The sequence below is a fragment of the Artibeus jamaicensis genome, unplaced genomic scaffold, assembly GCF_021234435.1.
Source record: "Artibeus jamaicensis isolate MK-2021 breed Jamaican fruit bat unplaced genomic scaffold, CSHL_Jam_final contig_3152, whole genome shotgun sequence".
NCBI classification, from domain to species: Eukaryota; Metazoa; Chordata; class Mammalia; order Chiroptera; family Phyllostomidae; genus Artibeus; species Artibeus jamaicensis.
In genome coordinates, this window is record NW_026521729.1 from 1,259,769 (window position 1) to 1,286,165 (window position 26,397).

Genomic DNA, 26,397 nt, shown 5'->3' on the forward strand with positions numbered 1-26,397 from the left:
TGACACCCCTAACCCTGGACCTTTCCTCCCCGACTCTGGGTCACAGCGTCCTGCTGGATAGCTGTCTGGTGTCAGAGGCCGGCAAGGACCCGAGAGGAGTAGACAAGACGGTCACCCAGAGGGCCTCATGCCAGGTAGGAGCATCACCAGGCCTGGCACCGGCTCCCTGTGAGGCTTGGGCTGGTCTCGGTGGGAGGGGCTGGGACCTTGTCCCTTTGCTTATAGGGGACAAGATCTTGTGCGGTGCCCACTGGACAGAGGGGAGCAGGGTGGTGGGGGCTGCAATGCCCTGCTTATACCAGGGGTCCGATGGTGTTAGGAGGGCCTGAGGTGGCAGTGGGTGGGGAGCCTCCGGACCTCATGTGGCTATGTGGCCCTGGACGAGTCACCACCCCACTCTGGGCCTTGACGGCTGCTTTGTAAAGTAGGGCTAGCACCTTCCTGGGTACAGCACATAGCTATTTGTTGTGAAGTGCAGTGCCCAGCGGGAGGGCTGCGGTGGCTTCATTCCCATACACATGGGGCTGCGTGACAAGACCCCCTTGTTATATGTGATGAGTCAGGGCGGGGCCTGGGGCTCCTGCATGTACCACCCCCTACAGGGTGGAGGCCACCTGCCCAGATGCCCCAGAAGGTGGGCTGCACAGGGCTGGGAGGGGGCACGGTGGTCACAGCTCCCGTTTCCCCCTTTATTTTTTCAGGAGGAGGCCTCAGCTGCCAGCTCAGGAGGTAGGTATGCGGCGGGGGTGGAGGGTTAATGTCCAGGCTGTGCTTTCAGGCTGGGGCCAGCCTGGGTGCGGGGGCACCCCACCTCCTCTCACTCCATCTGCACCGTCCCTATACACCTCCACCTGTCCCATCCTCAGGCAAAACTGTCCTCTGCATCTTGGGGCCACATTGTCACAGCCAGCTGACGTATTTCCAAGGGCCCAGGGGGATGGCACTGAGGCCCCAGAACACCAGCAGGCCTGGGAAGCTGCTCTCAGCCAGCCCTGCCCCTCCTCCACTGAGGACATACCTCCCTTGGCCGTCACCCAGTGGGGCTTTGGCTCAGACGTAACATGTAACCAGTGACAATTGGGACCGGAGCTTGCTAAGGGCATATCTAGACTCCATGAGCTTTTTCTTGCTGCTAAGGTCTCTAGGCTGGACCCAGCATGTCCCCTCCCATATAGGGACTATGGGGACAGAGTCTGGGGTCTGAGGATGTCTGGACACTGAGCCCTGGCCGTACAAGCTGGTGTTGCCCTGGCTGATGTGGTTCAGTGGATTGAGTGCTGGCCTGTGAAACAAAAGGTCACCAGTTCGATTCCCAGCCAGGGCACATGTCTGGGCTGTGGGCCAAGTCCTTAGTAGGGGGTCAGTGAGAAGCAACCACACATTGATGTTTCTCTCCTTCTTTTTCTCCTTCCCTTCCCCTCTCTATAAAAATAAATTTAAAAATCTTTTAAAAAATCACCAAATACTTAAAAAAAAAATCCTGGTGTTTGGCTGGACCCCAGGCTATTAGATCAGAATCTCTGGGATGGGCCTGGGCATCAGACATTTCCAGCATCGCCAGGCGATTCAATGTGTGGCCCCTTTGGGAGCTGAGGCCCTAGGAAAATTTACTTCTTTCATTGTAAGTGAAATTAACTCCAGGGTTTCTGTCTTTGGGATGGAAAATCCTGCAAGGCTAGGAATGTCTGAGCCTTGAGCCTATGCGTCTAAGGGTCTGAGAGTTCTAGGTTCTTTGATTTTGACTTAGTTTGAGTCTCGGGTGGGAAATGCTCCTGGTGATTGGTTAAAGAGAGAGTGCAAGGGTCGGGGGTGGCTCTGGGCTGGTCCTTAGAGCTGTTGGGTGGATCAGCTCATAACATGGTCATGCATTTTGACACTGAATTCCAGGGACAAGAGGGATGCCCCAGACTTCCTGTGTGGCTGCGGCAGGCTCAGGCAGGCACCAGGCTGGTCTGTGTTGGCCCCACCTCCCTAACTCCTTGCTCCTCATTGCAGTCCCCGGAGTCCCGCCTCCACCTGAGACTCCCCTGGTCCCAGCACCATGGCTAATCCAGGCCGGGACGTGGAGCTGAGTCGCCTGGTCCAGGACCAGCCACCTGGCCAGGTCACCCTCGGGCTTGCACCCCCAAACCTGGTGGAGCACCTCCCGAATATGCCCAGCTACCGCCCCCCAATCACCCGCATCCCTGTCCTCATCTCCCGGAGGACGACCTTGTCCAACTCCAACTTCGCCAAGGTGACCAGGAGCTCCGTCCGCCGCCTAGGTAGCATTTCTACTCAGCATGCTTGCGCCTGTGCTCTGTGCTTCTGCATGGCTGAGGCTATTTCCCAGCATGCTTTTGGAGTCAGGGTATGGGACCACGAGTTGGGCTCATGGAAAACCACCCCTTCTTCCTATGCTATCTATGCTTTCATCGTGCTTTGTGGTGACTTGAAGGTCATTAGATTAGACCCCTTCTCTCTGTACCTAAAATTCCACAATTAGCAGTTCATTTCTTTGGGTTAAACATTGCTTTCTGAAGATCATAATTTTTTTTGTACAAGTAGTCACTCACACCCTAGTGTGAACAAGTCACTCAGATCTCCAGGCCAAGAGGCTTGGGGTGGGGAGCGGGTGGGGGAAGAGAACGAGCAGAGGGGAGTGAAGCAGAAGAGGAATGTGGGTGTCCATTTCAGACAGACTCTTCTGACCTCGAGAGTTTGCTGGGCGCTGGCATTTCTGAGGACTGTTGCCCTGCAATTCCATCTCAGGAAAGGAGAGGGCCCCAAGGCTGGCGGGCAGGGCAGGGGGAAAGGAGGTATCCTCAGGGGCCAGGGCCGAGGGCAGGCCTGCCTGGCTCTGTGTAACTGCCACATGGTCCCCTCAGTGGCCTTCGGGCTTGCTAGTTGCTGCCTGATGCCAAAGCCCTCAGACATTCGGGACGCACCCTAGTCATTGTTTGTCCCAACACAACTCAGCTCCACCCACTTTCCCTTTGATCTGTTTATCTTTGGATGACACTGGCGAAGGTAGCCTCTGACATCAGTCAGCAGGTAGAACCCGACATTTCCTGCCCTGAGACCCTCTGTTGCCCTTCTCTTCTTTTCCCAACTTGGGGTGGGCACAGAGTGGGCAGAGGTGGCACACCATCATCGCATGACAAGGGTGGTGGCCAGGTTCAGGCTTCCGGGTGAACCCCAAGTCCGCTCACTCCACAGGGGCCCCGACCTTTACCCCACACATCACTCCAGGATTTGTAGTCCGTACCAACTCTGTTTTATTTGCTTACTACTTTTCTTTCAACGGGTGTGCTTTTTTATTTGATGGCATCTACCTAAGCAGGAAACTTGTCTTGCCTATTGAAATGAAAACCTGTGTGGCTTGCCATAAATAGAAATAACCACAAAGGCACTGAAAACGAAGTGATGTTGATGATCTGTAGTGAGATGGGTGGCCGGCTGAAGACCTGCTCTCCCAGCCACAAAAAAGGGGGTGGGAGTGGGTCACCAAGGTGTTGCAGCCATAGGAGCGTGAGCCTGAGACTTCCGCTCTGTCCGTTTGGGACCTAGACGGTAGGAATGAGAGCAGTGTTCTCATCTGTGCTGTCCTTCACCTGCTCTGTGCCACCTGAAGTCACCCTGTGCCCCCCCCCCCTTGTCCCTGGGAGCCCCACACTTTGAGAAATATTCCCAGGGACACACTGGGACAGAGGGCAAAACTGGCTGTGGTAAGACACAGGACTTTAGCTGCGGCAAAGTCAATGACAGCCGTGGTGAGAGCATTCTTGGTGCTGCTGCTTGGCACCCGTGAGCTGGGTTTACACGGGGCCTCTGTGTGTGCTGGTCCCCAGCCTCAGGACGGGGTAGAGTTTGAGCTCTGGGCCCGGCTGCCTGGGCCCACAAAACAGGGACGACAGTGCAAGCCACCTCGTAGAGCGGCTGGGAAGGGAAAAAGAATGTGTGCAAAGCACTTGAAGTTTAGTATAACAAATGCCTGGCAGGCACACAGAAAGTGCCAACAGTAAATATTATTGTTCTCTAAGCAGTTATAAATATTATTCCTTATATTCTTAATACTATTGTTCTTGTTCTAGAAATCACTATGATGTAAACCAATATGATTTCTATTCGAGTTTCCACTGTTTGAGAAACACAAACACCAGGAGTTTCCCTCCTCCCTTGGGGCCATCAAGGTGGCAGGTCTCACTCAGGGGTCAGGGAGCACCCGCCCCCACCCAGGCTCTGCGAGACGAACTCCTGGTTGGGGAGGCGTGGGTGCTTTCTGCGGGACCGTGTCAGGGGCGGTGGGGCTCTGGTCCCTGCTGCCCCCATGCCTCTGCCCCCACCAGCTTCCTTCCCGAGTCTGCCAGGAAGCAGCATGCAGTCCCCTCCTCTCATGGTCTCTCCTGCTTCCCACAGCCCGGGCGTCTCCTGTTAGTCTGGCAGCACTTACTACATTTTAAAAAGTCTCTATTCCTGCTCATTCTCCTCTCCTGGGAGCATGGGGCCTAGTAAGACCAATGCCCCAAAGACCTGACACCTGCTTAGGTTCTTTCCACCAAACTCTGCCGAGGGCTGGCTCTCCCCGTGGTGGCATCAAAAAAGAAGTCACAGGTGTTTTCAGGATGTTCCCTTTCCCCATCGGGGGATGTGTCCCTGCCGGGCCGGTGCTCAGGCCTGGGCCTGGCTGCTGTGGGGAGGTCACATGGCCAGGTGCACTGGGGTGTGGGGGCACCCCCTCCACCCCTCAGTGTCCTCCGAGCTCCACCTCGGAGCAGACCTGGTCCCAAGTCCCCAGGGTGGGGAACAGGCCACACCCGGGCTCCAGGGGGAGGGCCAGATTCTCCGGACGTGGGACTTGGCACCAGGCCTCTCAGGCCTCAGGAGAGGGGTTGGGTTGATAGGTTTGGGGGGCTTCTGGCATGTACAAAAACAAAGAAATACCAAATAGGCACCCAAAGAGGACCAATACTCATGACAAAGACAGGCAGTTACCCTTGACTGGAGGAGACTTCCAGATGTCTCCCTTTGAAGCCCTTTAAGAGAATAGGGCCATGTGCCCCTCGGCTCAGGCCTGGGAAGGCACCATCACCCCCACCTCAGGTTGGGGAAACTGAGGCCCAGAGAAGGGAAGCAGCCAAGCCGGGCTGTGCTAGGCTTGGCCCCAGGACTCGGGCACCCCTGGGTTTCCCACGCCTTTCTGAGTACTGATCCCCCCACCCCAACCTGGGGTCCTTGATGCTTCCCCAGGCCCAGGGAACACAGGTGGGGCTTTGGACACCTGGGCCGCAGGCTGTGTCTGGGAGCTCCTGGGACTCCTGTGGTTCGTGGCTTTTTTTGTGGGCCCTGGACTGGCGTCTGGGGTTGCATGGCCCTTGGGATCCGTGTTCTTGCATGTCCTGCATGGAGCCCCCTGGCAGGTTCCACTGGGAGGTGGCTGCCAGTCCTGCTCCAAACCTGCTTTCCGTGGCTTCTCTGAAGGACACAGGAGGGCCCTGGTCTTCCCTCCCTCCCTCTGACTGTCCCTTCCTTCTTCTCCCCAAGTACCTGCCACAAAAGAACACCCCGAAGTGCAGGTGGAAGATACGGATGCTGACCGCCACCCCCTCATCAAGGAGGACAAGCCGCCCTCACCAGAGCTGCCGCCACCTTCTCCTGCCAAATCCGACACCCTCACGGTCCCGGGGTCGGCCGCAGGGACCCGCAGGTTTCATGCTTCTCTTGGGCTTTTCACAGCACTGTGCCACCTGTCCATTAAGCAGATGAGGAGACTGAGGCCAGAGAGGGAAACAACTGGCCCAAGGCCACTCAGCAAGTTGGCGTTGGGACTGGGACTGTGCCCTCCTTTCTTGGTTCCCCCAATTCTTGGCGTGGGGCTTGACAATGAACTCCCCCGGGAAGCCCTGACCCACCCACCTTCAGCTGTGTGTAAGAAGCAGCAACGAGTGTGACAAGGCTGAATTCCAGCCCCCATTTTATTATAAAATAATGCCATGGGAACACCAAAGAGCACTAGAAAAATAATCATCCACAACCCCAACACACTGGACGGCATTTTATTACTGTTTTCTCTTCCACACCTTGTTTATGGGCCCGTGCCTTTCAGGGCTTTTAATTGAAGGAGTGATTTGGATCAGTTTTGTTTGCTGATCCCCTTTACATTTGCTAGCCTGGCTCCTTAGCACTCATTTCTGATGGCCCCGTGACGCTCCTCCAGCTCTGTGTGCCAGACTGGCCATCCAGCTCCCCCTCCTTCCACTGTCCATAACGGCGCTAGGAACTTTCTGGCCTTCTGCTCTCAGTCTGTGGGCTCCTTGCTCACGGGTGGGGTTCCTGGTCAAGGCTGCAGATGTTTCTAATCCTCTTGAGGTGGATTTGTGGCTGCATGGGTGGAGCTGGTTTGGGACGGCCCGAGCCAGCTCACCGAGACAGGTCCTGTGGCGAGCTGTGGGCAAACCGTGAAGTGCAGGGCAGCGCCTGGTGACTGATAAAGTGAAGCTAACGGGGAGCTGCCAGTGCTCTCCAGGCTCAGGAGGGGGTGCTGGAGGGCTGAGTGTGGGTCCCCCCTGTGGGACTTCGGCCTCAGCCTTCTCATGTCTGTGGCCATCCCTTTAATTAGAGTGTGAACGTGGTCACTCATGAGTTTTGCCATCTGAGGCGAGCTGGCAGAAGGTAGCAGGACAGTTTCAGAGCCCTCCTAGCGTGTCCCTGCAGAGGCCCCGCTGGTAGAATCCAGAGGCATGGGGTTGAGGGTGGAAGAGTCCCAGGTGGGGTAACACCTGGACGCCGTTGGTCGGGACCCCAGAGGCCCCATATGCAGTGCCTGGTGGAGGACTTGGACTGGATGATGGGCAATAATTTGATCTTTGTCCTTCAGATAAGGCACCTGGAGCTCCAGGTGCGGAAGGGCCTGTCCCAGGTCACCTTGTAAACTAGCAACTGGACTCCCTGACACCAACTTTCACAGCTGGGGACATCTGCAAAGGGAGGGGGACTGAGCCTCCAGGAGAGTTAGCCAGATGTAGTTGGGGGCCCCGGAGACTTCACAGCAGCTGAGAGGGTGGGGCCCCAGAGAAAGGGGTGCGGGGTGCAGGGGAGGGCAGCGACTCTGGACTGGGAAGGGGAAAGAGAGAGGATGTTTAAGCTGAGGCCTGACTGAGAGGTAAGTGTCTCACTAAGTTGGGTAGATTTGGCCCCATTTCACAGAAGGGGAAACTGAGGCGGCTCAGAGAACGTAAGTAACTCGCCAAGGTCACACACTGGTAAGAGGCAGGGCAGGACGCTGGCTCAGGTTTGCCCGGGACCGAGTCACTATCACTGGTGTGCTCGGCCACTGAACAGATGACTGAGGCCTGGAGAGCAGCTAGGACCCCCCCTTCTCCCTTTTGTCCCCTGCAGGCAAGTGAGGCCCCTGGGCAGCAGCATTGTCTGTCCTGCCCCCACCCAGGATTTGGCTCTAGGTGATCTGCCAGGGCCCCTGCCCTCGCCGAAGGCCCCTTCCCCATCTGTGTCCCTGCAGGAAGCGGCTGCCTTCTCAAGACGATGAGGCTGAAGAACTCAGGGTGCTGTCACCCACCGAGGCCCCCATGATCGCCTGGTCAGAGACCCCCACCCCACAGGACACTGAGTGAGTAGGGGCCACATCTGGGGTCTCAGAGAGTCCGAAGGCTGGGTGGGGATGGATGGGCGCTGAGTGGGGAGGACCATGGATGCTTTTAGAACCCTCCACCACAAGGCAGACTCTGCCCTTGACTTCCTGCCCATGCTGCTTCTGGCTGGCCTGGGAGTTCTGCAAAGTCTGAAAAACTGGCTCAGACTTGGGGTCCCGCTGCATCCACAGCCAGAGAGGGAGGTGTCCCTGTGCAGGGAATCTGTTGTGAAGGAGAGGCTGAGGGGAGCCTCAGGCAGACGCTGGCTCCTGATGCTGGACCCCTGAAAGGGTCAGTGGGAGAGGAAGGACCAGGAGGAGCCCAACCCGGGGAGCTGGTGAGAAATGCAGACGCCCAGGCCCACCCCAGCCTGCTGGGTCAGGACCTCATACAGCGGGCCTCGGCGACTCCTCCTTTATTAGCTCCCAGAGGTTTCAGCCGCAGCTGGTCTGTAGGACGATGTTGGAGGCAGCTGTGTTGGCAATGGGACCTGTGTCTTTCACATCCAGCCACCCCAAGGTGGGACAGGTAGCGGGAGATGTTTTCCTGCGGCCTTAGCCTGGTGGATGGTGAATCCCCTCCCAGCCGTAGCTCCTGGAGTAGCCATAGGAGTCACCGGGCTTTTCTTCCAGGTTTTTTTTTTCTATCCATAATTTTTGGAGTTTATCAGAGTTGTGGAGACTTCAGAGTAATTAAAAAAGTAGAACCTCCCCACCCCCAAACTTACCAGTATTCCAGTGGTTCACATCTTAGGCAGTAGGGTGGGGATTTAGGCAGGGATTAGTATCGGATAATAAGGCAGAAGTCAGGCATAATAATAAAAATTACCCTTGAAAACTCTTAAAAAGGTCAGAAACTCCCTGACTGGTGTAGCTCAGTAGACTGAACACAGGCCTGTGAAGCAAAGGGTCACCTGTTTGATTCCCAGTCAGGGCACATGCCTGGGTTGCAGGCCAGGTCCCCAGTGGGGGACATATGAGAGGCAATCACACACTGGTGTTTCTTTCCCACTCTCTCCTTCCCCTCTCTCTAAATAAATAAATAAATAAATAAATAATATTTTTTAAAAAGGTCCAAAAGCACTTTAGAAGCCTACCATGTGTTAGCTAGGTAGCATAAGCCGCTGTAACATATAGACCCAAAGATTCAGCGGCTTAAGGAACAAGATGTCTCAGGTGTCATAGTCCTGTCACTAGTTGCCTGCTTCAGGTCATTAGAAGGCTCTGCTCCGTGCAGTCCTTTAGGGGCCCAGCCGGTAGTGGCTCCCAGGGTCCCGCCAGTCACCACTGGACAGGGAGGATGCGGGCTATTCTCTAACGAGGAGGCCTTAGGTTGTACCCGATGCTCCTCCTCATCTCCCATGGCCACGCCTGGGGAGTGTGCTCTCTGGCTGGGCGTCTGCACCGCAGCGACCCCTCCCCATCCCCACGGGAAGCCTGGCTGTCGGCCAGCAGCTGGGGTCTCCTCCACACCGGCGTTCAGTCTCTCATTTGGGGTCCCACGCTGGCTGTTCCCGGTCTGGCTTCCTCAGCCCAGCCCAGGAGGAGTGGCCGGCTTGAGCTTGGTGCCTTGACATATGGGGGGGGGGGGGGGGAAACCAGGTCTGAGGACACTGGTGTCACAGCAGCTCAGTGAGGCGAATGCAGTGAGCCACTCCGAGGGGAGCTGACTGACGTGGCCCACGTCAGCTCGCCCCAGTCACTTGACACACGCTCAGTGGAATGACACTCGTTTGTTCATTCACTCATTCTGCCTCTTTCTCTGGCTGTGAGTTCATAGTTTAAATGCCTGCAAGTGAAAAGGGTGTATAATGCAGCTGCACTGTGTGTTTTCACCACCAGCTGTTTCTGAAGCCTGAACAGTCAGCCCGTCTTGCTCAGATCCGTGTCAGACACGGTCTCATGTGAGCCCCGCACAGGGACTGACAGCCCTGAACAGAGCTCCCCCCGCATCACAGGTGGAATCAGAGGTTGTTCAGAGCGGCCCGTCTGGATCAGGGCCTGCCTAGTGCATTTTCTAAAAGCTGGGCCCCTGGGCGTTATACCCCGGGGTGAGCTTCCCGCTAATGAAGTGGGTTTGATGTTTCTGATTTCCAGAGGAAGCTGGGGCAGGCTTCACCTCCTGCAGGCCGGGTGGGACTGAGCTCTCGCCGGGGGGGGGGGGGCGCAGGACCCCTTCCCACTCAGCCCGCTCAGCCCCGGGCGGTGTCTCCACAGTGGCCAGGACCGTGCGTCCTCCACAGCCAGCCAGAACAGCGCCATCATCAATGACCGGCTCCAGGAGCTAGTGAAGCTCTTCAAGGAGCGGACGGAGAAGGTGAAGGAGAAGCTCATCGACCCGGATGTCACCTCCGACGAGGAGAGCCCCAAGCCCTGTGAGCCCACAGCTGGGGATGGTCCCCCCCCCCGTCAACTCTTGGGGAGGGTGGTCCCCCAAAGTGACTGGAATGTTTGAGAGAAGCCCTGGTCCCCACTGTCTGGATTTTGGGGTCCTCTGTGCAAAAGTTCACCCAGGGGAGAGAAGAAGGTCAAAGTTCTGACCAATGATCTGGTTATACTTGGCTCCCCGCCCCACAGGGCACGTACCCTCGTTGACCTTCTGCCTTCCCCCCTGACAGGCAGGCAGGCAGGCAGGCGGCCCACCTTGGGACACACCTCATGGCCTTACACTCAGGTGGTGTAAGGCAGTCGTGGTTTGGGGATGCCTCAGTTGCAATGTTCTTACGGGGCTACATAAAATTTTCTACTTTCAAGGTGCCAGTTGTCTGGGGGGAGGGAGCAAGGCTCCTAGGTCTTCCCAGAGGGGGACTGTGCCTTAGAACTCGTGGTGACAGCCATGAACCCAGCAGGGCCCGACTTCTCAATCCTAAAGCCAGAAACATAGCCGTGTTGAACCTAGAAGAGCCAGTCTCCAGGTCACCAGCATCGCCACGGATGCGGAGGAAGGCTGTGATCCCATCTGGGGTCTTGGTTGAGAGGTGAAGCAGCTGCTCTGAGAAATCTCGAGCAATACTGCCCTGACCTCTGACCCTGGGTGGTGGAAGCCCTGGGTACGAGGTGCTCCCGGCCCCGCAGGGAACCACAGGGGCCCAAACACGGACACACAGGCAGGATCTCAGCGGAAACATCCAGGTTGCCCAGCGGCAGTTTCCGATCAGGAGCTGGTGGGAGCTTGTGGCTGGGCGCCCAGGTCCCTGTAAGAGAGGGGGCTGGAGGGCGTGCTCCAGGAGAGGGCCGTGGTTTCTGCCCACGGAGCTTGTAGCAGCCTCTGGGATGGTGCCAGGGTCCCCTCAGCTCCAGTTCCAGGGTCTGCCGTTGGGAGCCTTCGCTCTGCGTCCTCCACCTGAGCCTCGGGGCTGGGTTAGGTGGTCACCTGTGTCATCCCGTAGCTCCTGCCAAGAAAACCCCGGACCCGGCCCCTGACACAAAGCCCGCGGGGCAGGTGGAGGAGGAGCACTATTGTGACATGCTCTGCTGCAAGTTCAAACGCCGGCCCTGGAAGAAGTACCAGTTCCCCAAGAGCATCGACCCGCTGACCAGTGAGTCCCATGTAACATGAGGTGGTGGGAGGCCGGGAGGGGAGTCGGGGGGCTCTGACAGAGGTGGGCTGGGAGGCTGTGGACATCCAAGGTTTATGACCCCAAAACCAACAAACACAAAAATCCCTGGAATAGGAACACAAGAGCATACCCATCTTACAGACAAGGAAACTGAGGCACGGGGGAGTTAATTGGCCTGAATACACGACTCGTTAGCGGCAGACTAGGACTCCTGACTCCTGGCTGAGTCTTTCTGCTCCACTCTTGCTCACTCCCTGGAGGTGCTGTTCAGGGCAGACACAGGAAGAAGTTCTCCCAGCACCTCGCAGGGGTGTCCAACCTCCGGCCTGCGGGCCACGTGAGGCCCAGGAAGGCCGTGAGTGCAGCCCTACACAAACTTGTAAATCTACTTAAATCACCATGAGATTCTTTTGTGATGACCTGTCACAGTGTATTTAACGTGTGCCCCAAGACGACCCTTCTTCTTCCAGTGCGGCGCAGAGATGCCAAAAGGCCGGACACCCCTAGATTCCAAAGTGAATTCCCTCTTGCCTCCTGTTTAGCCAACTTTATAGTCCTCGGGAACAACGACCCTGCACATGCTCACGGCTCTTGATCATTTACAAAGAGTCATCTTCTGTGAGGAGGGCAGGGCAGGTGCCACAGAGGGACTTTCCCAAGGTCACGTGAGCAGTCGTTTGGGGGACAGACCTCCTACCCCGGTGTGCGCTGGGTCTCTACAATGATCAGGTGACCTGTGGTATCCATCCATCCATCCATCTGTCCGTCTGTCCATCTTCTCTGCGTCACTTAACCATCATGCACTTACTAAGGCAGGGGACAGATTTTTGGAAAAATTTCAATGAGAATGAAAGCAAAGATGTCTCTGGTTAGCTGTATATTATCCGGTAATGCCCCCATGCCCTCTCCTCCTCCAGGCACTTCTTTTATTAGGGCCTCTCGGTGGTTTATTTGTAATCCGAGCTGGTTTCACTCCGTCCAAGTTACAGCAGCGTCAGGTGTAGTGCTGGGAGGGAGGGGCAGATGCCAGGAGCCCTGCCCGGCCGAGGCTCCGCCTGCGCCCATCTCTCCCGCTGCAGACCTGATGTACATCCTGTGGCTGTTCTTCGTGGTGCTGGCCTGGAACTGGAACTGCTGGCTGATCCCCGTGCGGTGGGCCTTCCCCTACCAGACCCCGGGCAACCTCCACCTCTGGCTGCTGATGGATTACCTGTGCGACTTCATCTACTTCCTGGACATCACCGTGTTCCAGATGCGCCTGCAGTTTGTCAAAGGAGGGGACATCATTGTGAGTGCCAGGCAGGTGGGGCGGGTGGCTGGGGGCAGACTCTGCAGCCAGAGCCTTCGGGGGACTCACCCCTGACACTTGTGTTGAGGACAAGAGAGACGAACAAGGGAACCTGGGGAACATCTGCCCCTGCTTGTGCAGCGCCATGGCCGCCTGGGTCACACACCTCTATCATAGTCAGATATCGCTCATGGGCAGAGCTGCTCCTGGACCACCTGACGGAGTCAGAGATGGAGAAGGGGTCTGGAGAGTGGCCTTCAGTGCAGGTGGACCTGGTTCAAGCCCCAGCTCTGCCTCCACTAGCTGTGCCCCCTCTCCGAGCCCCAGTGCCCACAGTAACTGTCCCCACCTTGTGGCATTGCTCCAAGGATCCACTGAGACCGTGTGTGTAGCGTGCTCAGCACAGCTGACTGCTGGCAGTTGGCATTCCTGGGGGTCCTGCAGAGGGCGCACCACTCGGGCCACTTTGGGACCCTGGGCTCTGGTGGTGTGGGCCTCACTACTGGGGAGCGGACTGAAGTCCTGATGGCGACTTGGCAGAAGCAGGAGGCAGAGTCCCTGTGTCCCTGTGCAGGTCTTTTCGAAACTCCGCTCTGTGTGTGCAGACAAGCTGAGGTTGTGCTTTTAGAACAAAAAGCATTCGCCGGGCAACCTCTTTGCTGGTCTGACCAGAGCCATTGCCAGCTCCTCCGTCAACAAGGTTGCGAATGGCCCAGGGGAGACCACTGTGCTGAGCAGATGGGCTCAGTAGCCTCGCCTTAATCTCGCTGGGCGACCTTGGACAGCTCCCTCCTGGCTGGGGGCTGGGGCTGGGGGCTCCTCCTCGCCTGCGGGGCTACAGCTCTGATGGGAAGTTGGAGGGTCTGCAGATTTCCATCACTGCTCCGCTCGGGTCAGGGGTTATTAAGCTCTCAGGCCATTTCATGGTCACTATTCCTTTTTCTTCCAGACAGACAAGAAGGAGATGCGGAATAACTACCTGAAGTCTCCCCGCTTCAAGGTGTGTGCTGGTGATGCGAGTGTCTGTGGTTCTCGAAAAGTGGTGTCTCCGGGGACCCCGGGGGCTTTGGGGCCGGCAGGACGTGGTTGCCCCAGGATGAGCACTGGCCGGGCAGCCAGACTGAGGCCTGTGGGAGGGGTGTCTCCTGCTTCACTTTAGGCCCTTCCGGGATATCGGGGGCTCCTCTGTCCATCGCAGGTAGAGGTCCCCACTCACCCCACCCCACAACCCTGGGGGTTTCCCGTTTTACACAGTATGGTGTCCCCCTGGGGTTTCAGATGGACTTGCTCTGCCTGCTGCCCCTGGACTTCCTGTACTTGAAGTTTGGTGTGAACCCCCTCCTGCGTTTGCCCCGCTGTCTGAAGGTAAGGCCAGGGGCTCCCCATCTACACGGGCATTGGCATCTGAGTCCGCCCTGAGCAGCACTGGGGATCAGGGAGGGCCGTCCCCCGACCCCACCCCTGGACAGGCAGTGTGGCGGCGTGGAACGAGCCGGCAGTGTGAGTCCAGTCTGGGTTCGAGCCCTGGCTCGGCCACGTACCTCCTGGGCGCTCTGGGCAAGCTACTGGGCTTGCCACAGTGCCTGTCTTCTCTCTGCAAACGGAGGATGGTTATGCATGCCTCACATGTGAAAACATACGAAGGTTTTATACACACACACACACGCACAAGCACGTGGCTAACCTTGAACAGCGTGGGTCTGAACTGCGCAGTCCACTGACATGCAGGTTTTTTTCACAGACGCATAGAGTGCTATAAACATACCTTCCTTACGATTTGCTTAATGACATTTCTTTTCTTACTTTATTGTAGGAATACAGTGTATAATACACATAACATACAAAACATGCATTAATTGACTGGTTATCAGTAAGGCTTCCTGTCACAGCAGGCTATTAGCAGTTAAGTTTTCGGGGAGTCAAAACTTGCAGTGGAGTTTTGACTGCACAGGGGCCGGCACCCACCCCACCTTGGTCACCTGTAAAGCGCAGTCCCCAAAGGTGCTAGGCAGGGAAGGCGGCTCATTGATACAGAAGAGCCTGGAAGTGTGTAAGTGAGGAGTGTGAGGGACGCTGCTCCTTCGTGAAATTGTTTTCTCTCTAAGTAAACATTGAAAACAGTGTCACGGGTAAACCTGGGACACAGGTACCCCCCAGAGGTTTCAGGATCGGATTTAGAGGCCCTGGGAGTCCCCTGGAGTTGTATGCAGACTGTGAAGACTTCGTTACCTGTAACTGCCAAAGGGAGAGGGGCCATGGGGTTAGTCAATGGAATTTCCAGCCCTGACTGTTCCAAGGGCTAAGGATCGAATGTCCCTCCCGCCGGGTCTCCTCCCAGTGGGGGTGTTAGAAAGAGCCCAGTCTTGGCCCTGTGGGGTACAGGCTAAGGTGCCCCCCCCAGACATGGGCTGCCCTGACGCCTTGCTTTTCCTCTCAGTACTTGGCCTTCTTCGAGTTTAACAGCCGCCTGGAATCGATCCTCAGCAAAGCCTACGTTTACAGGTGAGACCCCTACGCCTGCGCGCACACCCACACAGGCGGCATCCTCCACCTCCATTGCTTCCCCCGGCCGTGCAGGTCTCCCCCGCTGCCGCCGGAAGCCAGGCCTCTTCCTGGCCCTTCGCTGAGGGATGTTTGTTTTTTAGAGAAGCAGGAATGTCCCATTTCCCCCAATTGTAAGAAGGGCGCACCTAGGTCAGCAGCGCGCATGGCTCGCCATTGTCCAGGGAGCTGCGCCTGTTTGGTTTCAGCTCAGGGCACTGAACCCCCGCCCCAGCCGCTCACACACAGGGGTGGAGGGTGTCCAAGGGTGCATCGCGAGACCAGCCAGGCCGTGCTCGAGAACAAGGCCTCTCCTCCTCTCTCATGGGTTGGCACTTCGGCACACATTGTCCCTTCTCTGTCCCTCCCCATGGACGCACTGCCCTGGGACTGTCTGTACAAAGCAGCTCTGTGCCCACCCAGTCCCCAGCCCTGACAATGCTGTTCAAGTGCCACCATCCCTAACTAGCACAGTCTCCAAAGAGCATCTGATTGGCTCAGTCCAGCCAGTGCCGTTCCACTGGCCAGTTTCCACCCCACCAGGCATTGGGCAGGGCCATGCGGCTCCAACAAGGCACATCTGTGGGGCGGGCGTTGGGAGAGGTGAGGACGGGCTTGTTCCTTGCGTCCCCAGCCCTGAGCGAGGTGTCACAGCCACCCTTCCAGCTGCTGTGTTTGTGCCCTTCCCTCGTCTGCAGGGTTATCAGGACCACTGCCTACTTGCTCTACAGTTTGCACCTGAACTCATGTCTGTATTACTGGGCGTCGACCTACCAGGGCATCGGCTCCACCCACTGGGTCTATGACGGCGTGGGAAACAGGTGAGCCGCCGCCTTCCTCGTGGGGCTGTCACCCATGCACAAGGACTCCATACGGAAGTCCCACTGCTGCTCCTTGTCGAGGCCTCCTTGACCCCGAGGAACCTCCAACATGGAAGGTTGAAGGGCCAGGTCTTCGAATCCTCCCGAAGCTAACATTTCCTGAGCACCTGCTGCGTGCCAGGCAGAGAGGGGCACGGGCACGAACAAGACCTGCTAGAAAGATCCATTCAGCATCCCAGTGTCTAGGAGAGCTGGCACGTCCACCACACGGGTGCCTGCCCATCCACCCCAAGGGCTCTGCGGGGAGGGAAGGAGGCCAGAGAAACGTCAGCACAGCTCCCGGCCATCACTGGCCTCGGAGGGGCTGGCCCATAAGGTGGAAGGTACTTGCCAACCTAGAGAGCTGCCATACATAGTCAAATGATTACGGTGAAGGCAGTGGCGATGGCCATGCTAATAATAGTAACAACAACAATAACAGCAGCAGGTTCTGGAGAACGGTTACAAGGTACCAGCCCTGTTCTAGGCACCTCACAAAGTCACTCACTTAATCCTCCCAACAATCACTGAGAGAGGCACTGTTATCAGCCCATTTTACAGACGCGGTCACAGATGTGCAGTGACTTCCCAGGGTCGCCTAGCTGTTAAGTTAGGGAGCCGGGTTTTGAACCCAGGAGACGTGGCCACAGAGCCTTAAATGTCACATCACCTGCCCGGTGCTGATGAGTTGGCATGGGATGGTCAGTAGTGAAAGGTCAAGTTTGATCTTGGCCTTGGCAGGTGGAGAGAAGGGCAGAGAACCCCTGCGGGAGGGAGCAACCTGAAGAAAGGTGTGGAGTTCAGAATGATGGCGTTAAGGAGCTGGGTGCACTCTTGTGTCGCAGGAGGTGGGGATGTGTGGACTTACCTGGGGAGGGAGCCGTGGCCAGGTTGCCGAGCACCCTCCCCACCTGGGTGGTTCCAACCTCACCTTCTAGACCTTTGCTGTCCAGTACTGTGGCCACTAGCCACACCAGCTACCCAGTGCTTGGGGTGCAAGGGCAGCTAATATGTGCGGGGCCTACTGGCCTTTCTCATGGTTCTCAGAGGGGTCTGTGCCCCAGTGAGCTAAGGACCTGCGCCCTGGGGCTGGGCCTGGAGTGCAGGCCTGGGGAGGAGTGGCCAGCAGAGGGGGAGACCTGGGGATGGCTGTCCTGTCTGGGATTTTTCCCTGCAGGGCCCTTGATGCTGAGTGGGGGAGGGGCAGCCTTTCTTGGCAACACTAAACTTTCCCAACTGAAATCCTACAGGGAACCCCGATATATGCCCAAAGCACAAGCAGTGAAGGACAGTTCCTCTAGAAGCCCAATACCGTGGATGATGATAATAATAATAATAATAATAATAATTTCAAAAGTAGCAACCATCTGCCAAGTGCCTGCTGTGGCCCGGGGCTTAAGGACCTAAGTTCCTACACATCTGGGTCCTTCATCCTGCGTCTGCTCAGCCTGGGGCACGCAGGGGTCCCTGCAGAGCCAGTAGCGTGGAAGACAAGGACTTCAGGGAGTCCCCTAAGATGTGCGGCGCCAGAGGAAGATTCCTCCCACCAGGAAGGGCTTGGGGAAAGCCTGGGGTTTGTGGATACCACTTCTATTTTTCCTTCTGTTGGCCCAGCAGCTGGGTCCCATGAAGGGCTGTTTCATGCGCCCCCTGGTGACCAGGGCTTGTATGACATGGGACTTAGCAGGGCAGGCCTGTGTTGTCCTGCTATTTTTCCAGGCAGCAGGTGTTAAGGGGCAGCATGTGAGGGGCCAGGTCTGAGGCCCTGCCCCGGGCCTCCAAGCTGGTCAGGAACAGAGACCCCTCTCTTACAGTTCCCAACAACCTCTTCTTTCCCCTCCCTCCACCCATCTCGTGACACATTTGCTTGCCTGTCCCTGCTGGATGGTGAGCTTCTTGAGGGGCGTCTTGTTCCCACTGCAGACACATGACAGGTACCAGCCACCGAAGGCTCTGACAGCTGACATTTAGCGAGAGCCCACCTGGTCCAGGTGCTCTAGCCCCTCATTCTGTCCTAATGTCACCTGCAAAGGGTGGTTTCTACTGCCACGCCCACTTTGGGAGAAGGATGCTGAGGCCAACTGGGATTTTGTCACCTACCCAGGCTATGCAGCTAGAAGGTGGCAGAGCCCAGGCAGTCTGGCCCTGGAGCCCATGCTCTGACTGTGATGCTGCGTGAACACCTGGTGGGAGGGGCCCAGGGAGGACCGACTGGGGGTCATTCTCAGGATGGCTTGACAGCTGAGTGACATTCTAGATTTTGGAGGTAAGCAGAGCCCCTGGAATCATGGGTGTCGCAGGACACCGGAGCCGGGGCAGGCCCTGGACGGCTCCCATGTGCCCCCGTGGGAGGACAGGAGGGCACAGGAAGGCCGGCGGGGAGTGCCCCTGACCCCTAGCACGGCGCAGGGTAGGGGTGTGGACCGGCGTATGAGGGACTCTTGCTGCTTTGTGATAATCAGGCAAACTCGGGGCTTGGCCTGTGCCTGTGCTCCCACCATGGAACCCATCCCCCATACCTCTCTTCCCAGTGGTTCCCACACGTGCGTCACAGGGTTAGAGATGGCGGGGTGACAGTTCCAAGAAGCAGGTGGCACCCTGGGCTCTATTCCCACCTCTGGAACTTGAGAGTCAGTGACCGTGAGCATTCCCTTTTCCTTTCAGGGCCTCAGCTTTACTACCTGGAAAATGGGTGGGCAAGGGAGAGGGTCAGAAAAGGGGGTCCTCGAGATGTATTCTGACTCTGATGGGGCTCAGCTTTCCATGAACCAGCGTGACCAGATCGTCAAGGAAAGACTGGAAATCGACAGAACATGGAGGGAAATGGAGGGATTCTGGGCACCGGGAGTCGGAGGCGCCTGGTCTGTCCTCCCGCCAGCTCTTCCTGTCCATCTTCTGGGGCCTCCGTTTCCATATCTGTAAATGGGGATGAGCCCATGTCTCTGCAGGGTTGGGGCAGAGCCAGGACAAGCCAGCCAGCAGCTGCGGCCGTGCTGCACGGACTGCAGAGGGCCGTGCGGGCCAGGAGGTTGTCCATCTCAGACATCGAAGCTGTACAGGGTTTCTTTCCCGGACAGTGCTCACCTGTGAGACCCAGGCCCCCAGGGTCGGCGGGTGGGGCCTGTGATGACTGTGCTCCCCTCCTCTTCCCTCCCTAGTTACATTCGTTGTTACTACTGGGCTGTGAAGACCCTCATCACCATTGGCGGGCTGCCCGACCCCAAGACACTGTTTGAGATTGTCTTCCAGCTGCTCAACTACTTCACAGGCGTCTTTGCTTTCTCTGTGATGATCGGACAGGTAGCTGGGCCACTAGACTGGCTTCCCACCACCTGTCTGCAGGGCCTCTCTCCCTTGCTGACAGAAGTGTCCCCATCTGCACCCGTACCTTTTAGCCCGAGCTCGGAAAAGAGCCCTGGACGTAGGAGCCTGGAGCTCTGGGGCCCCCTGGGTTGGGAGTGTGTGTGTGTGTGTGGGGGTGAGTCCCATTCTCTTTGTGAGGGCCTTCCATTTGAAACATCACTTCCTGTGGGGTGTCTCAGAGGGCTGAGCTGAATGGCTTTCCACCAAGGCTGAGGATCTGGGTTGTTCCCTTGGAGAGGAACCCCTGGAGGTTCCTAGTGGGCTGGGGGCACAGCTCATATTCCAGCCAGCACAGGAGGGGGCAATCAGCGGTCCTTAGAGTTACCTTCGAGGGGCCCTTCCCTGAGCAGTACACAGGGCACATTTCCCCCAGTGTGGCCTCTCGCGCAAAGGGGCCATGTTGTACCAGAGTCAGCCCAGCCTGGCCAGGCATTCCCCAGGGACCTGAGGTCACCGAGGGGCCAGCAGCCTTGCCCCTTCACTCCCACCTTTGTCCTCGCTGGAGACAGAACTTCCGCCGGCCAGCAAAACCTTCTCTGTGCATGGACACGGGTCCGCCTCTCTCTGGTCTCCCCCACTACCTCGAGCTCCCCTCACCCCTGCTCTGTGTGAAGTAAACCTGCCCATGATGGAGGCCCCCAAAGCTCAGGTGAGGGCCCCGCTCTGACCCAGCAGCTTGCTTGACCTCGCCTTTGCCCCCAGATGAGAGACGTGGTGGGAGCCGCCACTGCGGGGCAGACCTACTACCGCAGCTGCATGGACAGCACGGTGAAGTACATGAACTTCTACAAGATCCCCAGGACTGTGCAGAACCGCGTCAAGACCTGGTACGAGTACACCTGGCACTCCCAAGGCATGCTGGGTAAGATTCTTGCTGACTTGTTGACTTGGTACTTTGCTTCTGAAATTCCTTGGCTACAGTTTATTTAATTCACTATTCTTTCTGCTTTCCTGCCCATGATGGAGTGCGCTCAGTAATTCTTACAAAGTGAAAGAATCTTACCTGAAAATCATTTCCAGGCGTAGTGAAGTTTTCCCAGTTTCTAAATGGAACCTTTACTGAAATCAGACTATACTAATTACATGTGAATTGGTTAAAATTTCCCAGTTTCTTTTTTTATCTTTGGGAGCTAGTGATTTTGTTCTCAGAGCCTAAATGTCATTTTGGATGTCTCTGAAAAGCCCAAAGGTCACCGACACTGTGCCTTGGCGCCCCCCAGCTCCCTGAGCCCAAATGGAAGGGCCCCATTGCCTCCGCGGGGTTCCCTCTGGTCTCAGAGAAGCCACGCCTCAGCCCCAAGGTCTCCTGAGCTGGGGGTGTGGGCAAGCCTGTGGACAGTGAGTGTTAGGTCTTCATCACTGACCGTTGCTAAAGCACATAACTTTACACTCTACCAGGCACGTTCACCTCCTTACCTCATTCTCTTCTGGTGACGGTGTGCACTGAGCTCCAGAGAGGGCCCCGCCCCGCCCAGGCCCGCTCAGACCTCCGGCTCATATGTCGTTGTAGCGTAGTGGGAGGGGCATTGGGGTCGACCCGGGCATTTCCTGTCTCCAGAGGCCAACATTCATGCCACGCCTGGCTCTCTGCTGGGCACCACAGACCTCACAGTGGACAAAACAGACCCAGCCCTTCCTGTCCTGGGACAGGTTATGGAACCACACCCCCCCCAGGGTGGGACCCTGAGTCCACCCCCTGGGCTGCATGGCCATTGCAAGTCACTGCTTTCCTGAGCCTCCCCTTCCTCGTCTGTAAAGTGAGAGCTATGATAGTGAGCACCTCTTGGGTTGCTGGGAGGAATTAATAAAATCGTCTTCATAAAGCATTCTATAAAAACAGTGCTGGAAGTACTTTAGTTCTCGCTCATGTTGTTGTAAGAGTGTGGGGGGGAAGATACATCACAAAGAAACAATTGCAATAGGGCGTGTGATGTGTGCTACAGCACAGGGACTGATAACATCATAGCTGGTGGGAGGTCTTGGAAGACTTCCTGGAGGAGGTGATGTTAGTTCTGATTTTTGAAGAATGAGTAGAAGTTAACCAGGAAAGTGTACCCAAGGGAGTGGCGTCTGCAAAGGCGAGAGAGGGTGCGCTCCCAATCCAGGTGACACAGAAGCTGTATGGCGGGGTCAGGTGCAGTGCAGACTCAGCCACACGTTGGGGAGGAGTCTGCTCTGCCTCTGACTGTTGCCAGGGTCTCCTGTGCAGATGAGTCAGAGCTGATGGTGCAGCTTCCAGACAAGATGCGGCTGGACCTTGCCATTGATGTGAACTACGACATCGTCAGCAAAGTGGCGCTCTTCCAGGTACCACCCGTCCAGCGCCCTCACCCCCGGGGCTTTGGCAGGCCCGCGTCCACGCCTTCCACTTAATGGGGAGTCCTTTCTGCTCCTCCCCGGGACAGGGCTGTGACCGACAGATGATCTTTGACATGCTGAAGCGGCTGCGCTCTGTTGTCTACCTGCCCAACGACTACGTGTGCAAGAAGGTGAGATGCCCGAGGCAGCCGCAGAGTGGCCTGGGATTGGCTGCCCACCAGCTGCCGGGGACGGGGCTGGAGGGATGGCTGCAAACCCTGGCCCTTGCATAAATGTGGTTCTTTTTTTCTCTAATCTGAAAAAAAGAAAAAAAAAAGGTTGAATTAGTCTCCAACCTTAAGAATGGAAAGTTTTACATAAGAATCCAGATTTCTGGCTGAAAACAGAACATCTGCTAGCACTGACAGAGCCCTAGTTTCCCCAGTAGCAAGAGTCGACCAGGATGGAGAAGGGGCTGCCCCTCCAGGGAGACTTCGTCCTCACTCCTGAGCCACAAGCCCCACCACTCCCACACTGCCTCCCACCAGGCTGCCTTCGCTCCTTTACATCACCTGCTTGATCCTGGAAAACATTTGGGTTTGAATCCTGGGGTTAAACAGTGTCTAGGGCCCTTCTGGTCCCACTCTTTGGGATTCAAGGTGAAACCAAGGTCACTCGGAGTGAGTGATCAATAGTGAGAGAACAGGAATCAGATTTCAGGCCTCTCGTTACAGAGCTGTTAATAAGGCTGGTGTGTATATAGGGGTAAAAACACTGCCCAAGCAACCCCTGTGACACTCAGAAACCCCCAGCCCAAGAAGCTCCCTGTTCTTAAGCTGTATGCTTTAGCTTTAGTAATTTCTGGAAACAGAGAGCTGGGGGGAGTGTGTTATATATGGCTGTGAATTAAAGCTGCAGCCTTAGAGACCAAGAGGGGTTTGGGTGCGTTTGTCTGGCACTGGAGCTGCTCCCTAGCTGTGCACCGTTGGGGAAGTGGCTGGCCCTCTCTGAGTTTCTCTCTTCTCAGGGGTGAAGTAGACTACTGAGAGTACCTTCCTCCCAGGTTTGTTGTGCCACTTGAATCTGACGTGCACGCAGAGTTTGGCACTGTGCCTGGCACAGATCAACTGCTGTCATCCTTGTGGGTGACAGAGAATTTGCTTCAGATGAGAAAAAGTGAATCAGGTTGGAAAGTTTGCAGTTGTAAGTCTAAGTGAGCACTTGGTGAGCACATGTGAAGGGCGCCCTCTGCTGCCTGGTTTTGCTTTGCAATGATTTTACTGAGACATCCCAGGCCACCCCTGGGCTGGTTACCGAGGTGAGGGTGAGCTCATGAACCCCTCCCACATACACTTCAGCCCCTTGTCAAGTTGGACACAGAAACGGGGAAACAACACTTCCTTTTTGTTAAGAAGGTCGTGCGGGTGTGGCATACCCAGGAGACATCTGTCAAATGACTCAGTGTATCGGCTTACCTGTCCTTGGTCTTCCTCCCTGTAAACAGGGCAGGTGGGACTGACAGGTAGTGGACCAGGGCAGAAGCCTGTGAGGCCGCCGGAAGAGGAAGGTGTGCGGCAGGCTGGGAATTTCTGATTGCGGTCCGAAGCAAGCTGTTCATTCACTCATTCCTTCCTTCATTCATTTGGTTCAATTTGGGACGAAGGCCATTGTATTTGTTTGCTACAGCTGCTAAGCACCACAGACCTGGGGGCTTAAAGAACAGAAACGTGTGTGTCACGGTTCTGGGGGCCGGAAGTGCAAGCCCAGGTGTCAGTGGGGTTGTTCATCCCAAGCACTGTGAGTGAAGGCTTCTCCCCTCGGCTTGTCGGTGGCTGTTTCCTGCCTGTGTCTCTCCACGTTGCCTTCCTTCTATGCCTGTCTGTGCGTCTGAATGTGCCTTTTAGAAGGACATCGGTCATATTGGACTAGGTGCCCCCAACTCCAATATGACCTCATCTTAATTTAATATCACCTGCGGAGAACCTATTCCCAAATAAGGCCACGTTCCGAGGTACCGAAGGTTAGGATGAATTTGGGGGAAGGGACGGCACAGTCCGACCCGCAACAACCGTGGACCTGGAACCAGACTGTCTGGGTTTGAATCCTGGCTCTGCCCGTGGATGGTTTTGTGACCTGGGGGAAGAGTTGCTGCCTTGGGGGGCTGCTGAGGAGCAGGCAGGCTCGGCTACATCCAGCCCTTAGGACAGGGCCAGGCCCAGACTCACGTGGCCTAGGTGCTGGGCCCTTTCGTTGTTAGCAGGCACTCACCGTGCCCCTGATGCGCCCCTGATGCGGTGTGCGCTGGGCATAGGTATCGGTTTACTGTCTGAGACACTGCGTGTGGCCCTCGCTTCTGGTCCGTGTCATGGGAATTTGCAGAGGACCGGTACCTCTGCCCCGTTACATCTAGTGCTCTCCTTTCCACCGCCGCGCTAACCCCCACTGTGATCCCTCCCCACAGTCCACAGATGGGGAGACAGAGACCCCCTCCCTTGCCCCAAGGAGTTGGCTGCAGGGCAGGGCCTCAGGGCAGGTTTCACCGAGCTGTGCCTCGCTGGGCCCAGTCCTACCGCCTCTGTGGTCGCTTTGATGACGACAGAGGGACTTCCCCCTTCTCTGTCTCAGGGGGAGATAGGCCGAGAGATGTACATCATCCAGGCGGGGCAGGTGCAGGTGCTGGGTGGCCCTGACGGGAAGTCTGTGCTGGTGACGCTGAAAGCCGGCTCTGTGTTTGGAGAAATAAGGTCAGAGGGGAGCAGAAGGGAGGGGAAGGCCAGGGGGTGGCCGGGGGCGGGTGGGACCTCATCCTCCAGGGAACCTCGGTGGGTCTGAGCGAACCGCTGTGGGTGCAGCCCCGGCACCTGTGGACACAGGCAGGCGACATGAGCTCTCACCTGTGTGGGGCTGCCATAGTGCCCACGTGGAGCTGGGAATGGAGACTCAATGTGATCAGAACTGCAGCCTCCGGAGGGCCTCAGCCCCCTGCTCTCTCACCGCAGCCTGCTGGCCGTCGGGGGCGGGAACCGCCGCACCGCCAACGTGGTGGCCCACGGGTTCACCAACCTCTTCATTCTGGACAAGAAGGACCTGAACGAGATTTTGGTGCATTACCCCGAGTCCCAGAAGTTACTCCGGAAGAAGGCCAGGTACACTTTTTCATTAAAAAAATCCACCTGTGCTTTAGTGTGCATTTCTGAAGGACTAAGACTTTGTTTTATGTAACTGCGACACTTTTATCAAAACCAGGAGATTCGATGTTGAAACAATACTGTATCTCATCCCTGACCCAGATGTGAACTTTGCTAATTGTGCCAACAGTGTCTTTCATAGCTTTTCTTTTCTTCTTTTCTGCCCCTGGGTCATTCGGGGGAGCCACTGTATGATGTTGCCATATTTCATCTTTTGTCCCCTTCGATCTGGGATCCACGTTCCTCAGCCTTTTCCTGTCTTTAATGCCCTTGACTCCTTTGACCATCCATTTTTTTTCCGTTTGTGTTTGTCTGTATTTAACCATTGCAACCTGACACCACAGAGTTCATCCCGACCTCCTCCTTTCCCATGTTTGTAAATGCCTTCTGCCCCCTGAGGAACTTGACTGTATTCTCCCCACATCAAGACAGAGAAAGTAGCATCGGCGTCACGACCAGGTGTCACCAGAAAAAAACAGAGGCTTCTGAGTGCAGTGCGGCTCTCTCTGTCTTTAGCGGGAGGGCGTGTGACAGGCGCCTGTCTTCAGTGTGACTTGGATTAATTCTCATGCCCTTCCCTGAGTGGTGTTGTTTTGTCCTCCTGAAATACAGTGGGGTTGGTGTGTTCTGTTCTAGGGATCAGAATTCGGGTGTGTGTGTGTGGCTTTGAGCACGAGATATATTAACATGGCACCGAAAGTCCGTCTGCTACAAAACAGGATCCTCAGAGAAGGGTCCCGCCTCCCCCCGCCTGTTGCCGCCCACCCCCTGAAGGACCCCAGTCTCTTTAATTTCCGCTCTTTCCTCCCGGTGCTCCCTTTTGCAAAAACAGGCAGATCCGTGGATGTTTCCTGAACTCTGTTTTTGTCTTGCACGACACGCAGCGTACGGTAGATTCTCTTTTGCATTTTGCTTGCTTGTTATTCACGTGACCACACATCCTGAGAAGCTTTCTCCCTCCGGCTGCAGGCAGTGCGCCCATCCCTGCGGGGCGAGTGGGCATTCGGGCTCTCGGCAATGTTTTGTAACAGAAACAGTGCTGCAGTGAGAAACCTTGTACGTCCATATTTTGTATTGCTGGGCAGTAGGCAATTTCTTAAAAAAGTGCATTTTTGCTTTCAACCCCTTCAGATGAGGCTTTTAATTGAGTGACGGAGGCCTCATTGTATGGTGTCCAGCTTGGGAGGCTGATAGGGATTAAATCTCATCTATGTGTGGTACTGGCTGTGTGCCCTCGGAAAAGTTACTTAACTTGTCTGGTCTCAGCTTTCTCCCCTGTTAACTAGGGGTAACATTAATGACATACTGTGTGTAGATGTCTCCAGCAGGGAGCCGGGCCTGTGGGGGAGCTCAATAAAAACGTTTACCCATTAAAGCCCCTCTATAATTTTTCCATTGGATTAAGACTTCTTAATCACCTCTCTGCTTTCTGCCCCACCTTGCCTTTTATCACATATTCTTACTTTCCACTCCTTTCGATGAGATAACACCGTAAATATACTGCCCAGAGAGTGGTCGTGATAAAAGGAACCGACACCAGCATGTATTCATCCGGCACAGTGATTTATTGAGGATGCAGTGTTTGGCCCTGGGCACACGGCGGGGGCCAAACGAGCTTACGTTCCGGTCGGGAGACCAGCACTGGGGGAGTGAAGGGCTGTGAGACGTGTCA

At 56.2% G+C, this 26,397-nt stretch overlaps 1 protein-coding gene across 1 annotated transcript in view; it reads left to right on the forward strand.

The window, feature by feature from the left end:
• CNGB1 (cyclic nucleotide gated channel subunit beta 1) overlaps positions 1 to 26,397 on the forward strand; it is a 56,099-nt gene that overhangs the window by 20,329 nt on the left and 9,373 nt on the right. Inside the window, exons 15-32 of the mRNA XM_053663207.1 lie at positions 47 to 134; positions 702 to 729; positions 2,055 to 2,264; positions 5,524 to 5,686; positions 7,499 to 7,606; positions 9,845 to 10,002; positions 11,017 to 11,166; positions 12,267 to 12,475; positions 13,425 to 13,475; positions 13,754 to 13,840; positions 14,913 to 14,977; positions 15,715 to 15,837; positions 19,035 to 19,176; positions 19,942 to 20,101; positions 21,449 to 21,546; positions 21,645 to 21,728; positions 24,163 to 24,281; positions 24,537 to 24,683. Coding sequence (XP_053519182.1) covers positions 47 to 134; positions 702 to 729; positions 2,055 to 2,264; positions 5,524 to 5,686; positions 7,499 to 7,606; positions 9,845 to 10,002; positions 11,017 to 11,166; positions 12,267 to 12,475; positions 13,425 to 13,475; positions 13,754 to 13,840; positions 14,913 to 14,977; positions 15,715 to 15,837; positions 19,035 to 19,176; positions 19,942 to 20,101; positions 21,449 to 21,546; positions 21,645 to 21,728; positions 24,163 to 24,281; positions 24,537 to 24,683 — 2,190 coding nt within the window. The remainder of the gene's footprint in view (positions 1 to 46; positions 135 to 701; positions 730 to 2,054; positions 2,265 to 5,523; positions 5,687 to 7,498; positions 7,607 to 9,844; positions 10,003 to 11,016; positions 11,167 to 12,266; positions 12,476 to 13,424; positions 13,476 to 13,753; positions 13,841 to 14,912; positions 14,978 to 15,714; positions 15,838 to 19,034; positions 19,177 to 19,941; positions 20,102 to 21,448; positions 21,547 to 21,644; positions 21,729 to 24,162; positions 24,282 to 24,536; positions 24,684 to 26,397) is intronic.